The sequence below is a fragment of the Talpa occidentalis genome, unplaced genomic scaffold, assembly GCF_014898055.3.
Source record: "Talpa occidentalis isolate TD23 unplaced genomic scaffold, MPIMG_talOcc4v2.1 talOcc4.8, whole genome shotgun sequence".
In the NCBI taxonomy this organism is placed as follows: Eukaryota; Metazoa; Chordata; class Mammalia; order Eulipotyphla; family Talpidae; genus Talpa; species Talpa occidentalis.
The window spans coordinates 60981756-60998761 of NW_023605194.1; the positions used below are offsets into that span (position 1 = coordinate 60981756).

Sequence of the window (17006 nt, forward strand, 5' to 3'; positions counted from 1 at the left end):
ACAACACATGGGTTTGATTGGGAGAACTCTTTCCAAGCACATGTTTTTTGTTTTTTGTTTTTTTTTTTTAAAGAATACCAAACCTTTCAAAAAGAATTCCTTCCAAAAGTAATCATATGGCCTTCTCATATTTATTTCCATGGGGCACTGGGAGTGACACCTACATGGAAAATGATCAGAGTCATCACATAAATGGTCTGCCTCTATGGCACAGCTCCTCACTACATCACCCTGACCTCCCATTCAAGTCATCCCAACCCTCTCCCTGAGTTCCCAGTATGGAACCAGGTAACATGAGCATAAATAAAATCACAAGGAGGAGCAGGTGAAACTTGTAAAAACAATGCTTGGAGGAGCCCTGTGTGTCGCCTTTCATCCATGACTCTCAAAGCTTTTCCAAACAGTAATTATTTCTCACAATGCTCTTGTGAAACACCTAAGATCATTACTCCCATTTTACAGATGTAGAAACCAAGAAAACAGAATATGACTTCCCAAGGAAGTTTAGGATTGAGAGTTTTTAGAGTCTTTAGCTCTTCAATGAAGACCCTTTGGTCAATTAGATCAGCAGAATCACCTGGGAGCTTCAAAAATTACCCAGGACTAGATCCCACCTTATAGATTCTGATTTTATTGGCTTAGGGTTAGTTGGGCTGTTGAGCTTTTAAGCTCCCTGTGATCCTAATAGATTGCGATGACCGAGAATGGCTGTGTTAGGTGATTATTTAGGAACCCTGTTAGGAAACAGGAGCTGTTTCCTGTAGGCCTCCACCTGGATATATCCTGCAGGCACCTCACACTCACCATGTGCACCTCTCCCCAAACCTCTCTCCTCCTCCTGTATCCCCTATGTCGGTGACCAACTCCACCATCAAACAGTGCCTCTGTCCCAAACATGATGTCATTATTGCTTCTTTTTTCTCCCTTGTTCATTCAACCACCAGGTCCTGATCATTCTGCCTTGTAGTTATTGCTTGAATTTGTTCCCTTCTCTTCTATTCCAGTTTGAGCAAGGCCATTTCATTTCTCCCCTGTCTTGTGTCTTATTTTGACTTCTAATTCTTTCTCCATTCTTCACTAGAGTGAACCATTCAACTTTTATGTGAGAACTCCTTTGTAAAGATATGGCTTTGTCTCACCACCTCCTCTCCTCTGACCACCACCTAACACATTCCCTCCTCTAGTCATTCTGAGTAGGATGTTACGTCATCCTCTCTCTTACTTTTGTAGCTACTAGTCCCTCAACAAGGACTTGTTCCGTGGGCACTTCTGTACTCCTTTCCGTCTTTAAAAAGTTGGGCCTCCCTGGTGGTGCAAGGGGATAAGCACAGCACTGGGAAGCTATCTGCAACCTCGGCAGCACAAGTTCGATCCCCCCCCCACCCCGCCAGCCAGGGAGCTACCCACATGGCACAGCAGATCTCTCCTGTCTCGCCCACTGCTCCCCTCAGCAGTTTGTTTCAGTCAATCTGCCTGTTCCGCTCCCCACTCTGTCTCTAGTGAATCCTCTCACCCTCCTGCAAATCTGTACCCTGGTTCTTGTATAAATAAATAAATAAATAAATAAATCTTAAAAATAAAATTAAATTGGGCCTCCCCGGTGGTGCAGCGGTTGAGCGCTGGGTTGTGAAGCTGCCCGCAGCCTCTGCAGCGCCAGTTCGATCCCCGGCTGCTCCCCGGCCACCGGAGGCGGGTCCCACATGGCGCGCAGACCTCTCCTGCAGCCCGCTGCTCCCTCAGCAGTGTACTTCGGTCCTTCTGCCTGCTCAGCTCCCCGCTCTGGCTCTGGTGAATTCTCACCCTCCTGTGCTTCTGACTGTACCCAGTGCTTGTATAAATAAATAAATAAATAAACAAACAAACAAACAAACAAAGAGTTCTCCTTTAAAAAAAAATTAAATTTAATTTAAAAAAAAAGAAAATCACAGGAGTGAATATATATTCTCCACATGTGTCAGTTGTTAGTTTTTCTTTTTCTCAATTCTGTTCTCTGAGTTCTTACAGCATGAACTTATTTTCCTGAACACACCACTTTTTACCTTCCTTCTGGTTCCTTTCCCTTCCCTTGCCCCCTTTTATATTCTGACCCCTCCACCCTCCCACCCATGCCTGCGCCTCTCTTTTCAATTTGCATATGCCCTCTTCTCCAGGTTGTCACTTTCCAGTCTTTCTCTCCTTGTCCTCTTTGAACCTATTCACCACAGCTTTCTAGTCTTCATCCTAGTGTTTGACCTCACCCTCTTCTCCTTTTTGTAGTCCTATTGTCTGTGTGTCACGCCCCTTTACTAGTTCACTAGACTTTTTTAAAGCCTGGTTGTCATTCCTGTGTGTCCAGTTTTGCAAATTTTCTAGCTCCTGTGGCAGAATTGGAAGGAGGTGAGGAATTCTAGGCCACAAAGTCCTAGGAAATTAACCACTGAAGCGCTCTTCATGATAGACTGTAGTTCTGGGAACAGTTGGGCAGTTTTGGAAAGGGAACATGCTTTGTCCCACTCCATCATAGAAATACCAAAAGCATTGTTTCATCATTGCACTTCAAACAGGCACATTTTCAGACTGGGAAGTAGAAGACATCAATTCAACTTTGCCTTCACCAGTAGATCGTTATTAGGTGGACCCCTAGTGTCCACAATGAGTTACTGTATGCTCAGGGATTTGAAGTCCTTTCAATTTTATCTGTAGTCTAACTCTAAGCAATGAGAAGAAAGGAAATGTATTAGTACGAGTATTGGACAATATTCTTGTTAAGTGAATTTTCCAAGTACAGAAGGGGACCATGAAAACACAATCAAATCCTTTACTCAGTCTCTCTACCCAGAGTTTCACAACCATTCAGCACTATTGATATTCTTTTAAATTCTTTTTTATTTTATTTATTTTTTACATCATTGTTCTTTTTTTTTTTTTAAAGAGGCATGTATTATTTATTTATTTGTTTGTTTGTTTGTTTGTTTATACATGCACTGGGTACAGTCAGAAGCGCGGGAGGGTGAGAGAATTCACCAGAGCCAGAGTGGGGAGCAGAACAGGCAGAAGGACCAAAGTACACTGCTGAGGGGAGCAGCGGGCGGCAGGAGAGGTCTGCGCGCCACGTGGGACCCTCCTCCAGTGGCTGGGAGCAGCCAGGGATCGAACCAGCGCTGCAGAGGCTGCGGGCAGCCTCGCAATCCAGCACTCAACTGCTGCGCCACTGGAGAGGCCCTAAACCCTATTTTCATAGCAGTACAAGACGTCTTTATCCAATCATTTGTCAGTGGACTCTCAGGTTGTTTCCTTATCTTCAGTATTATCAATAGTGCTGCAATGAATACAGGGTTTAGATATCTTTTAAAATAAGTGTTTTGTATTTCTTGGGTAGATACCTAGAAGTGGAATTGCTAGATCATATGGTACATCTATTTTTAATTTTTTGAGAAACCACCATACTGTTTTACATACACTGTGCCAATTTAGATTCCCACTCTTTGCTTACTTATGTGTATGTGTATGTTAGATCCATTTAAATGTAATTATACATATCTGCCAAGTCCAGGGAAAAAAGATTTATTCAAATATAACTTTCCTATTTAACATCTGTAAGTATAAACAACAGTGATCTCAGTTTATAATTTTGTCAGGATTAGAGCAATTAACCGAGGTCTCTGTATTGTTAGGGGTACCAATCATAAATTGCAGGTGATTAGAGTCCTTTTGTTTCCCTTCACTCACTCTCCTCGTCCAAAGATATTTTGTTGTTGTAAAGTCTCTGTGTAACTCACCGCCAGTAAAAGATAATTTTTATTTAGGTAAATATGAAGTTGTTCTCATTTGGTTTATAATCTATTTAATCACAGAAGCACCTCTGCAGAGGTGGAGTTCAAGATTGCATACAATAAGAAGAGATCACAGTTTTGAAGTCTAGCATGATTAAAAACCACATATGTACCATTTATGTGACACACTATCTCTTAAACTACCTTTTTACTCCTATGAACATTATTTTTTTCATTAAAGATTTATTTTATTTATGCATATGAAAACTGGGGTCTAGGTCAGAAGTGTGGGTGGTGAGAGGATTCACCAGAGACAGAGTGGGGAGCAGAACAGGTGGATCTATGAAACACACTGCTGAGGGGAGCAGCGGCCGAGACAAGAGAGGTCTGCTGTGCCATGTGGGTCACCTCCCTGGCCGGGGATCGAACTCATGCTGCAGTGGCTGGCTGGCATAGTGGCTGGCGATAGCATGTAACCCATGTACCACCAGGGAGGCTCCAAACATTTTTTTTTTTTAAAGTAATGTATCTAGGACAATCAGAGGCACAGTTCACACAGCCCTGAAACGTTTTTCAGTGTCAACTAGTTGTTTGTCATGAAATGTGAGTGAACTTGAGACACCATCCATTCCTAACATTCAACCAAGTATTGGCTAAAACATTGGAACACCTCTGTTTAAGGTGATAGGTCCATCCCTCCTTTCCCTCAAGATTTAGTTTTGTTTATTTTTGGTGGTGTTTGGTTATACAAAATGTGGTGGTGCTTTAGTTGCTAGGGTGCTTTTGATGACCGCAAATTAAGAAAACCTTTGTTCTCACAGGCATGAGATGGTACCTCATTGTGGTTTTGATTGACATTTCCCTGACAATAAGTGACAGATATTTTTTCATGTGCTTGTTGGTCATCTGTATGTCTTCCTTGGAGAAGTGCCTATTTAATTCTTCTGCCTATTTAACTCTTCTGATTGGGTTATTTGTTTTCGTTTTGTTGTGCAGAAGCTTTTTGGTTTGATGCAGTCCCCAAAATTTATATTCTTTTTTGGTTCTCTTGTTGTTCAAGATTTCTCTGAAGCATATGTCTGTGGAGTGTTTTGCCTATCTATGCTTTCTTCTGTGTTTTATGGTTTCACATCTGATATCCAAGTTTTTTAGCCATTTTGAGTTAATTTTTGTGTGTGGTATGAGACAGTTCCTACACCTGGACTTGGGCAGGTTTTCAGCGCCACCTTCTCTAGTATGAAGATATCCAGGTACAAGTCTTAGTAAGTAGCGCTTCCAACACATCCCTCTGCCCCAGGGAGAACATCATCCTCTTCTTGATCCATTTCATGAGGACAAGGGATTGGGTGGAGGAGCTAGGGGCAAGGACAATCAGGTAGGCTACTGAGGGGTGCAATAAGTCTATGCCCAAAGTAATCAGACTCAGTCCATTGACTGCTTAAGGCAATTGGTTCAGATAAGCTAAGCTTGTTTGGAGGTGCAGAGTTAGCCCAAATTGGGAGTGGGCAGTATCCCAACTGGAAGGTCTCACTTGGCAGTCAGGCAGCAAATCCCAGCAGCCGGTGGGGACCCACATTTCCAGGCAGGAGTTAATCCCCTGATAGACATATAATTTGCAAATATGTTCTCCAATTCCATAGGTTGTCATTTCACTTTGTTGATTGTGTTCTACTGATTGCATTTTTAAGTTTGAAGTAGTCCCATATCTCTGGTTTTGCCTGTGCTTTTGGTGTCATCGCCAAGAAATCATGGTCAAGTCCAATGTCATGAAGTTTTTCTTCTGAAAGCTTTGTAGGTTTCAGTCATATATGTAGGTTTTTAGTCCTTTTGGTTGATTTTTTTTTGCATATGAAATAAAATAAGTCCTAAGCTTTTTCTTTTGAACGTGGCTATCCAGTTTTTTCAACATGATTTTTGAAGAGACTGTCCGTCCCCATTGAATGGTCTTTGCATCACTGTCAAAGATTCAGTAAAAAAGCCTGAGATATTCATTTGGCTACATTTTGCTGCTCTTTGCACCTGTCCTTTCCTTTTTAAATTGGAGATAACTAAGAAGGATGTTTCTTTTGAGAGTTTCCATAGAGATTATGCTCAGCACAATTAGCTGGTAGAAAACATCTCGTCTGGTTTTTATTTTTCCAGGACCTCTCTTTTGGGTCCTTATTGAAAATAGGATAAGTCAGGGTGCCTCCCTGATGGCTCAGGGGTTAAAGTCTCAGCACCATCAAGCTGTCCACAGCCACTGCAGCATGAGTTCAATCCCCGACCAGGGAGCTGACCCACATGGCACAGCAGACCTCTCCTGACTTGCCCGCTGCTCCCCTCAGCAGTGTATATCAGTAGATTCGCCTGTTCTGCTCCCCACTCTGTCTCTGGTGAATCTTGTCAACACCTCCCCCCGCACCTCTGGCCTACACCCCAGCTCTTGTATGCATAAATAAACAAAATACATCTTTAAAAAAAGAGATTTACAAATATGTGAAACAAAGTCATTTTTTCCTCATCTTTAGAAAATATTTTCACTATAAGTAAAATGTTATTTATGTCTTTATGTTAATATGTAATAGGGTTATCATTATTAGTATTATGTTTAACAAACATTTATTAAAAATATCTTAAAACTTTCTCAGCTTTAATTTCTAATCAGGGCCTCCCTGGTGGCGCAGTGGTTGAGGCTGGGTTGCGAAGATGCCCGCAACCACTGCAGTGCCGGTTTGATCCCCGGCTGCTCCCCGGCCACCGGAGGAGGGTCCCGCATGGCGCGCAGACCTCTCCTGCCGCCCGCTGCTCCCCTCAGCAGTGTACTTCGGTCCTTCTGCCTGCTCTGCTCCCTGCTCTGGCTCTGGTGAATTCTCTCACTCTCCCGCGCTTCTGACTGTATAAATAAATAAATAAATCTTTAAAAAAAAATAATGAGGGTGGGAAGAGCGCAAGGGACTATGGTGATGGTACACAGGTGATTTGGTAGTGGGAATTCCATGGGGACTTTACCCAAGATGATAAAGCATACATTGTATAAAAATGAAGAATGATGTAAAAAATATATTAAATAATAAAAATCTTTTTAAAATAAAGTTATATATATATCATTATTATATGTATCACACATATATATCACGATATATATCATGATTTAAAAAATTTATTCAATATCTATATAATCATCACAAACAAAGGCTTTTTGGATGTTCTCAATAATTTTTAAGAATATGAAGAGACTGAGGTATATGAAGGGAGTATTTTTAAGAGTATGAAGGGAGTTTGAGATATATTCTGCTGGAGATGCTAGAGAACTGAAAATTGTTTTTCAACAGGAATCCAAAATTAGTCCATAGAAGGGAAAATTTTCAGATAAAATAGAAATCAATGTTTCTATTAATCACTAGCAACTTTATCATTGATCTTTCTAGATGGTGATGGAAAGTGGGGATTGGCTGGTTGGTGGAGACCTTCAGGTGCTGGAGAGAATAAAATGGAATGATGGATTGGACCAATACCGCCTGACACCACTGGAGCTCAAGCAGAAATTTAAAGAAATGAATGCTGGTATGTAAGTTGGCTGTAGAGCATTTGTTAGTACTCCTTACCACACTCTGATTAAAGAACTAAGGATACCAGTTATAAGCATATTTATAATTTTAAAAATAAAAAAAGTACATGGAATCACCAGTTGATATGGAAACAATTTATAGATTTCAACTACAGCCGTATATTGGAATACTATGCAGCAATTAAAAATATGCCCTAATCGAGAAAGATATTCAACATGTATTTGAGCAAAAATGCAAACTGCAGAACAATGTACATAGTTTAATTTTGGAAAAATAAATAAAATATGATACAGTTGACCCTTGAACCACATGGTTTTGAACAGCATAGGTCCACTTATACATGAACTTTTTTTTAATAAAAATATTGGGGCTTCCCTGGTGGTGCAGCGGTTGAATGCTGGGTTGCAAAGCTGCCCGCAGCCTCTGCAGCGTCAGTTCCATCCCCAGCCACCAGGTGAGGCTCCCACATGGCGAGCAGACACCTCTTGCCGCCCGCTGCTGAGCCACTTGGGCCTCCCTGGTGGCGCAGGAGGTTAAGATGCAACTTGTGAGGCTGTCAGCAGCCACTGCAGCACAAGTTTGATCCACACCCAGGGAACTATCCACATGGTGTAGCAGACCTCTCCTGCCTTGCCCGCTGCTCCCCTCAGCAGTGTATTTTGGTCAGTCCACCTGTTCTGTTCCCCACTCTGTCCGCACCTCTGGCCTATACCCCAGTTCTTGTATGCATAAATAAACAAATCTTTAAAAAATATTTTGGAAAACTTCTTGGAGATTTGAAAATAAGTTTATTTTACATTTACTATTTTATACGCAAATCTATTATGAAAAGTTAAAATTCATCAAACCTTGCATGCACATTTATAGACCATACATGGTACCATTTGAACTCAAGAGAAATGTAAACAAATGAAGATTTGTTACATTTCAAGAGAAATGTAAGCTGCATATAATTAACTGTACTGCATACTACATGACTGTGATAATTTTGCAGCTACCTCCTGTTGCTATTGCAGTGAGCTCATGATGCAATACTGTATAACCCTATTTATCTCCCCATAAGCAGTCGACTCTCCAGTAATAAAACTAATACTTAGATTTTTGAATGTGTGGACAGGAGTGGAGAGTTGAGGGACTAGGGATTAGGATTCTACAAGTTATTCAAGAGTCAACTGTAGTTTATTTTTAAAACCTTAGCCAAGTTGGCTAAGTAGCATAAATCATATGATCAGAAGCAGAAGTCTCTGGCAGCATGTGTACTAAAGTTCAGATGACCATACTACAAACCTGGACCAACGCTTGGGGAAAATTTCCCTTTGCATTTAGAGCTTATTACTAGTTAGCAAGTTTTCCATAATCGATTTATAGTCATTTATTTCATAACCAGAAAGAAAAATTAAGGTTCTCAGAAATCCATCACTAAATGGAGTTTTGAAGATTTGTTTAAAGCGAAGATGAAATAATTTTTATCTTTAGATAAACAGCAGAAATCATTGCTCATCAGTATCCACCCCACTGGATAAATGAGCCTGGGAGTAGGGTGCAAGAGGGCTTAATGCCAGCCCCTGCTTTAGCCTTGGTTGGCAGGAAGGGTCCTGGCAACAAACGTTTTTCATTTGTGAGTCACTCTCTCTTTAGGGTTACCTCTTTTGTGTCCACCCCTATCTAAGCAGTCTGGCATTGGTTGGCACCATTGGATTAAACCCCTAACAACCCAGGGGAATTCTCCAGCTGGTTTATCATAAGCAAGTGGATATATCAATAATAAATGTACTGAACAATAAACATAGCTGCATCTTTCCTTTTGGTTTTTTTCCTTTTTAAGATTTATTTATTTATGCATACAAGAACTGGGTTACAGGCCAGAGATGTGGGGGGCTAGAGGATTCACCAGAGACAAAGTGGGGACAGGACAGGTGGATTGACCGAAGCACACTGCTGAGGGGAGCAGCAGGCAAGTCAAGAGAGGTCTGCTGCACCATATGGCTAGCTCGCAGGCTGCGGATAGCTTCATAGGTTGTGTCTTAACCCCTTGCACCACGAGGGAGGCCCTCCTTTTGGTTCTTGCTGATACCAAAACACTGTGTATTTCTTTGACCTTCCTTTTCACACTTTCCTTTCCCAGATGCGGTGTTTGCATTCCAGTTGCGAAATCCTGTCCACAATGGCCATGCTCTGTTGATGCAGGACACCCGCCGCCGGCTCCTGGAGAGAGGGTATAAGCACCCAGTCCTCCTGCTCCACCCTCTGGGTGGTTGGACCAAGGATGATGATGTGCCCTTGGACTGGCGGATGAAGCAGCACGCAGCTGTGCTGGAGGAAGGAGTCCTGGATCCCAAGTCAACCATCGTTGCCATCTTCCCATCTCCCATGTTATACGCTGGCCCCACAGAGGTGAGCAGTTCCCTGAATTAGGCTACACCACTCAGAAGTATAGACTCAAACTCTATTTAGAAAAGCAAATGAGTTTGGGGGTTCCTTCTTCCTCACGAGCAGATTCCACAATCTTTTTTTTTTTAAAGATTTATTTATTTATTTATACAAGCACTGGGTACAGTCAGAAGCACGGGAGGGTGAGAGAATTCACCAGAACCAGAGCGGAGAGCAGGACAGGCAGAGTGACGAAATACACTGCTGAAGGGAGCAGCGGGCATGGCGTGAGACCCTCACACCGAGGTTGGGGATTGAACCGGCGCTGCAGAGGCTGCGGGCAGCTTCGCAACCCAGCGCTCAACCGCTGTGCCACCAGAGGAGGCCCTTTTTTTTTTTTTTTTTAGATTCCACAATCTTCTTGTCTCTTTATCCAACTGAATTAGTATTTCCATTTAGCATTTATAAAAGTGCTAAAGACATCAAACCTCTTATAAATACCTTTGAGAGTATGGAGGTTGACATATGAATGAGGTCAATAATGCATCTGACCTAGGTTATAGGGTGAGTTTTAGCTAGCCTAATATTTAGTTTCCAAAATTCTGGTTTGGAACTCTTAAGTGATTTGCTTTGCCCTTTGAGCTGCATTAGAAGGGAAAGTATTTCTTTAAAAGCTTAGTATCTCCCTTTCATCATAACACTGTGAGTCTATCAAACAGATTTTCTTTGTCCTACTGTACCACCAGTGCAGTGAATTTGAACAAGTTTGCAGGAGGATGATGAATTAAAAGGGTCTCAACACCAAGTGCCCCAAACTGAGTTTAATAAATTAATGTTCTTCAGCCAGATCAAAGTTCCAGTTTCCTAGCTCTCCTCTCCATCCACTAGATTTCTATCTGAACTTAAAAGAAGGCAACTCATTTTAAAGTCCCAATATTGTGTTGAACTGGAATCAAGGTCTGGTATAGCAGGTAAAATTAGCTTATAACTGGCATTCAGAAAATAAGGGTTACTGGAGCTTGTCATTTCCTTTAAACTATGATTTATTCTGATTAGGGAGGGACTGGAAAGTAAAATACACATAGTTCTGTAGAACAGTAAGAGCAAGTGTTCCTGTTCTGATAGCCTGATCAGAGAGATTAGGAAACACCACCTCAGCTGCTAAGAGGTTAAAATAAAAGTTCCTACCTTACCCAGTATAACAAAGAATGATGAAGAAAGCATAGACTCTCGGACACACCTGACTGGCTTCCCTGCAATCATTATTCATTGACCCACATCGCTGAATTACTTTTAAAGCAGAATAAAGGCATATCTATAGGTGACCAGTGATGATGAGAATGATGATGAGAATGTCCTTGATGTTCCCAGGTCCAGTGGCACTGCAGGTGCCGGATGGTTGCTGGGGCAAATTTCTACATTGTGGGCCGAGACCCTGCAGGAATGCCCCACCCTGAGACCAAGAAGGACTTGTATGAACCCACTCACGGGGGCAAGGTCTTGAGCATGGCCCCTGGCCTCACCTCTGTGGAAATCATCCCATTCCGAGTGGCTGCCTACAATAAAACCAAAAAAGCCATGGACTTCTATGACCCAGCAAGGTGTGTTCTCAGGGGGAGATTCTTTAACCAGTGTCTGTACAACTGCAATGGTGAGGCAGGTTCTGTATCTTTGAGAAACTCGTGTGCAACTCCATGTGCTCCGAATTTGAATGAATCCCTTGAAGGTCAAGCCCTGATCTTTTGTGTCCCTTTAAGTTGTAGCACAGCTCCTTGCATATAGTAGATGGTCCATAAATCTCTTTTAATAAATCTGCATACATTCCTTGAACAGGCACTGTGCCTGGCACACTTAGTAAAGGAAGTCAACGTAAAAAGAGATTTCAGAGTATTTATATTGTTCAAAGCTTGTAATAGTAGGCTGAATGAAAGAAGGTACTCTCCATGAACAGAGCAGGTACCCAGTAAATATTGAATGGGTGGCTGCCATTATTTCCCTTTTCTTCTGCAAGTTTCTTGACTAAGCTGAGGAGCTAGCAAACCATCCATTTTAGAAGATGTAGCATTTTACGGAAAGAAAAAATGTGGTCTAAGATCTCGTACCCTACTCCAGGAATCTTCGAGATAAAAGTGACTTACCTCCACTGCCTTTTCTGTTGCTATCCTGTGACAGGCACAACCAGTTTGACTTCATCTCAGGAACTCGTATGAGGAAGCTGGCCCGGGAAGGAGAAAATCCCCCTGATGGCTTCATGGCCCCCAAAGCATGGAAAGTGCTGACAGATTATTACAGGTCCCTGGAGAAGAACAACTAGCTGGCCTTCAGCTCCAGAGTTTCTTACTGAAGTGCTCTTTGATTGCCTTTTCTATTTTTGTGATTAGATGCTTTATATGCAATTGCTTCTCAGTGACTGATTTCTAAAGTTAGGATTTTATAAAATTGTGTCTGTAATTTAAAGTCAACTTCAATATATATTTAAAAAAAAAGTCACACTGAAATCCTGGCAGGTGTAAGCAATATTATTTCAGAATAAAATTATGCATCTGCGCAGGTAGGTCCTAGATTTCCTAAAACTTGGATCATGTGTCTAGTTTACTGGCCAAAACATAAGGCCTATTTTCCAGGTTAAGTCTTGACACCCCACACTCTCCCCATGTCATACCAGTAGTAAAATAAATCAGTAAGATGAACAGCCTTTTCTATACAATTGGCTGAGTCTCACCCTAAATGAGGTGTGGTTCATGTCAAGATTCTTGCTAATAATTCGTCCCAAGTCTGTATACAGCTTAACTGCCCAGTCTCTTGTGTGCTGAACAACGATCTGACTGGAGAAAACAAATGTGTGAAATGTGAATGTAATCTCAGAGACCTGTACAACCTACTTCTACCACAAAGATGTCTTAATGCCCTTCCACGAATAACATAACTCCAGTTAAACAGTGACTTTTAACTCGGTAGCAGAGTGCTCTGAGAAGATACATGCCATGTTCAATCTGGTCAGGTTCCGGAAAGTTCCCTCCTCTCCTCTTTGCTGTGGTCACTGTGCTCCTTGAGCCAGGCTATGCCCACTGATTGCTTACATCAGCTGTAGCCAAGAATAACTCACAGTATCAGACTAAAGCTCGTGGGAAACAATGAATCCAACCATTGAAATACATTGTTTTGTGAGCTGCTGGGTACTGTAACAAAACAGTTACTGGAAGTAATGGTGGCGGAACAAACATCCTACCACCTGCCTCCCAGTCTGGTGCTGTCTATACCACACAACACAGGAGAGGGTCAGACTCCTCAGATGCTTTACCAAAGCTCCCTGAACATCAGGCACCTACAAAGCAGTCTTCTTAGACGCTGGAAGGTCCAGAGTTTTCTAAACCCAATTGATCTTTTGCAGTTGAAAACAACACATTCCCCAAGATTCATGCTGTTGAGACATCCAGCCTTTAAATTCTTTGCTTCCTGAGTGGCTCTCTTTTATCCTTTATGTATAATTCTTGTTCCTAAGAAAAATATGAAGAAACCAATAGCTTTTGTACGTAGGTCTCTCTGGAAGAGGCTTAAACTGGAAAGAGAAAACTGTGATTTTTTTTTCATATTCTCAGATTTAAAGGAAAAGCTCTTAGCTAATGAAAGTTCTTTTGAGAATGAATTACAAGGGTTACAGCAAAGTTTAACTGTTTTTAATAACATAATGTCTATGCCGGTTTAATCAGAGGTACTCACTACTGCCTTTTTTTTTTTAACAAAGAACGTATTTATTGAAAACATGATACAGGATGTAGTGCCTTAACCAATATATTTTGTGATTTTTAAATATATTTAAAATCGCTCTGCTGCTCTATTTGTTTAGTGCAAATGACTTTCTGTGTACAACTGATGCTTGTTCTTATTTTAATAAATTTCTCAAAACAAAGGCTATTTTCTGCCGATACCTTTCAGGGTGGATTGGTCAGACTGTTTGTTGATGGTTTTGTGACTTTTTATAACTAGAGAAAAACAACAGCAGCAACTCTTCCTTCAGATCATCATTAAAAAGTGTGTGTCCTTCCCTGTTCATGTCATTTTTAAAACCATGATCCCAGGGCCTCTGTGGTGCCAGAAGGGGTTAAGCACAGCACTATAAAGCTATCTGCAGTCTCTGCAGCTCGAGTTAGATCCCTGGCCAGGGAACTATCCACATGGCACAACAGACCTCTCCTGCCTTGCTCGCTGCTCCTCTCAGCAGTGTGTTTCAGTCAGCCTGCCTGTTCTGTTCCCCACTCTGTCTCTGGTGAATCCTCTCACCCCCAGCACCTCTGGCCTGTACCGCAGCTCTTGTATGCATAAATAAATAAATCTTAAATAAATAAATAAAGCCTTGATCCCCAGAGCCTCCCTGGTGGTGCAGAGGTTAAAGTCTCAGCACTATGAAGCTATCACCAGCCACTGAGGCATGCGTTCGATCCCCGGCCAGGGAACTTACCCACATGGCACAGCAGACCTCTCCTGTCTCGCCCGCTGCTCTCCTCAGCAGTGTATTCCAGTTAATCCACCTGTCCTGTTCCCCTCTCTGTCTCTGGTGAATCCACTCACCTCCCACACCTCTGGCCTGTACCCCAGTTCTTTGTATGCATAAATAAATAAAAATAAAACAACCAAACAAACCTTGCTCTCCATGTCAGAGACACATGGGCTCAGTCAAGCACTACGGTGATACTTTCTGAGATAATGGAGTTACTCAGGAGCCTCACCTCACAATGTCATTGCACAAGAATCTGGCCTTTTTCTCTTTTTTTCAACTTGCTGTCTTTTTCTCCATCCCAGGAGTTTTAGCAGCAAAACTAGAAGTAGCTATGTTTTGCTCACAGCAATTCCCACACCTTTGGAAACTACATCACTTGCTGCTTGTGTGCACAAACACCTGTTCTAACCAGTTCAGTGGCCTTCAGGCAGGCCTGCCCTTCAGAGTTTTTCTTGTGCTCCTTGAATCCCAGCTCCCTTCTGCCCTGAAGGTTTCATGCAAATTCTTGCTTTTAGTCCGCACACCAAATAAAACTGGTGTAATAGCCAACTAAGAGTTGTTGTTTGTTGCTTCCCCACCCCCTCCCCTCAGATCCTTACTTCCTAGTGATAGTAGGACAAAGTAGGGCAGGAAATGTGTGCTTAAGTACATGAAGATATAAGTGGTGGTGATGGTGTATACAGGACAGTGAGAAAAAATTCTGGAAGCAAGCAAATCATTTGGTCAGATAGTGGTGGACCTTATAAACATAGCAACATGAGATTTCTTTCCAACTCTTCCCTACAAGGAGAAATATATCTTGGTACTTCAGAACAGCACATTCTTTGTTTTCTCCTCATCTTCTTCCTTTCCACTTCCTGACTTTCAGGTTTAGCACTAATCTTCAACATTCTTTCCTTATAGGTAGGGAATTAAGAAATCAGATGGTGCCAGATTGGTCAACTATGCTTATGTGTAAAGGTTTGATGGATTAGGAAATGTTGTTTATGAGATTCTGAATGACAAGCATATATGAAGACTTAAGCATATTTAAGCATCTCCAATACTAACATGCATAAATCATCAAGGATTGACTATACACAGATAAAAGAATAGCCACTTATTTATCTTCCCCTTAACGTGCATTTAATTCTATGATGAATAGTCACTATTATTGGGTCAGTGATCCTACATATTCACTAAATAATGAAAATGATATACAAGCAATTCCTAATATATACTGCACAGAATTCTCTTTTTTGCTTTTTAAAAATTTTATTGAAATTATTACTAAAAATAACTGGTCATTGGCTGGAGTTTGGACATTTTAGTTTGACATGAGAAAAACCTAGACGTAATAAAAATACTTTTCTAGGGTCAGCAATGGTGGCTGCAATGAACTGAGAGACAAGCTGTTCACATCATTTTTCAGTGGCTTACCCTTTGTACCAAGCCACCTTTCCTTACCCCACCCCAGCCATTAAATGTCTTTTTTACAGACCTTCCAATTTGGATTAATTGCAGGGAAGGCCAGCCTCAATTATGAAGAATCTAAATTATAGGATGTTTTTAAAAGTAATGCAATATTGTTACCTTAAATACATGAGCAACAGACTGACGGGCACAGCTCCTCTAATGTCTTAGCATAGTTGTGATTGCTGTCACTAATAAAATACATTTTATTGCATAAAGTTGTTTAATATAGTTGGTTTGTTTCAGAAGCTTAAATCTGCTCTGTACCTCTTTCACTAATATAATATGCAAGAAAATAATATGTCATACAATTTCATGGGTAATGAAAAATATTGACTTGTATTTATTGCATAAGCCTGTTTTCCATAAATATTTTAAAAGTAAAGTTTAGCTAACAGGTTGAAATATTGTATTCCTTTCATGTAAATGACTTCAATACTGATATGGTGTTTTAAACTAGGAAGAAAATTGGACTGATTATATTTGTTATTGGGCAGTGAGGAGGGGCACCCCAGGACCCCCAAAACTGCCCACTGTAGGTGAGTTCTGCCATCCACCACAGAAAGACAAACATACTCCAGTGAATAAGACCTTCAATGGAAAATAATTTTAATGCAATGGAAAAGAAACACTAAAACAATTAGTGTGCAATAATTGAGAAAAGACAAAGAGTATATTCTCAAAATCAAGCATCCCAAGTTACCCATCCTCTTGTGGGCAAATGCCCAGCCAAATGGGGCTGGCCCAAATGATGGCAGCTGAGGCCCAAAAATCTTGTCATGAGCCTAGGGCACCTTCTGGTAGGGAACCATAAGAAAAGGGCAGAAGGGCACAGGCAAGTCTGGAAGGAAAAGAGCAAAATCAAAATCAAGATGAAGGTCTCTCACCCACGTCTGTTTCAAGAGTCTCCTTTTGTGTGCCCCAAGTCACTGGTACTAGTCCAAGGCCTAGAAGCAAGAGTAGTTTCTTCCTCATGTGTCTTTCTGCTCCATGTGCCTCCTCCAGTCTTCTTTGACTATCTCTCTCTGCCTTTTTCTCTTTTTTTCAGTCTTTTTCTAGCTTCACCTCCCTTCCTTGGGTGGGACAGGGGACACAGAATCTCCCCTTTCTATGGCTATCACAGCATTACATATTCACCAAGTATTTTGCACATTTATGGAGGAAATTAATCCATCAACCACAAAAGAGGTTGTATGCTCTATCCTAACCTCAGATCTTAAAGGGATTATAAGAAGTACCAGATCTTTGGGTACTAAAGATAAATAACCAAAGCCAAATCTTACACTTCCAGCAGAATGAAAAAATAACACATCGAATCAAAAGAAAACACTAAGTACATGAAAGCGTCTTTGACTTGTCTACTTAATGGCATGTTTCATAGTT

General features: G+C 41.3%; 1 protein-coding gene across 2 annotated transcripts in view; it reads left to right on the plus strand.

Moving 5' to 3' along the window:
- The window catches only part of PAPSS2 (3'-phosphoadenosine 5'-phosphosulfate synthase 2), an 80742-nt gene extending 64959 nt beyond the window's left edge, over positions 1–15783 (plus strand). For both annotated transcript variants that reach the window (XM_037497351.2, XM_054690622.1), the window contains exons 9-12: positions 7163–7298; positions 9429–9697; positions 11045–11274; positions 11846–15783. In XM_037497351.2, coding sequence (XP_037353248.1) covers positions 7163–7298; positions 9429–9697; positions 11045–11274; positions 11846–11987 — 777 coding nt within the window. In that variant the 3' untranslated portion in view covers positions 11988–15783. The remainder of the gene's footprint in view (positions 1–7162; positions 7299–9428; positions 9698–11044; positions 11275–11845) is intronic.
- Positions 15784–17006: the final 1223 nt, after the last annotated feature.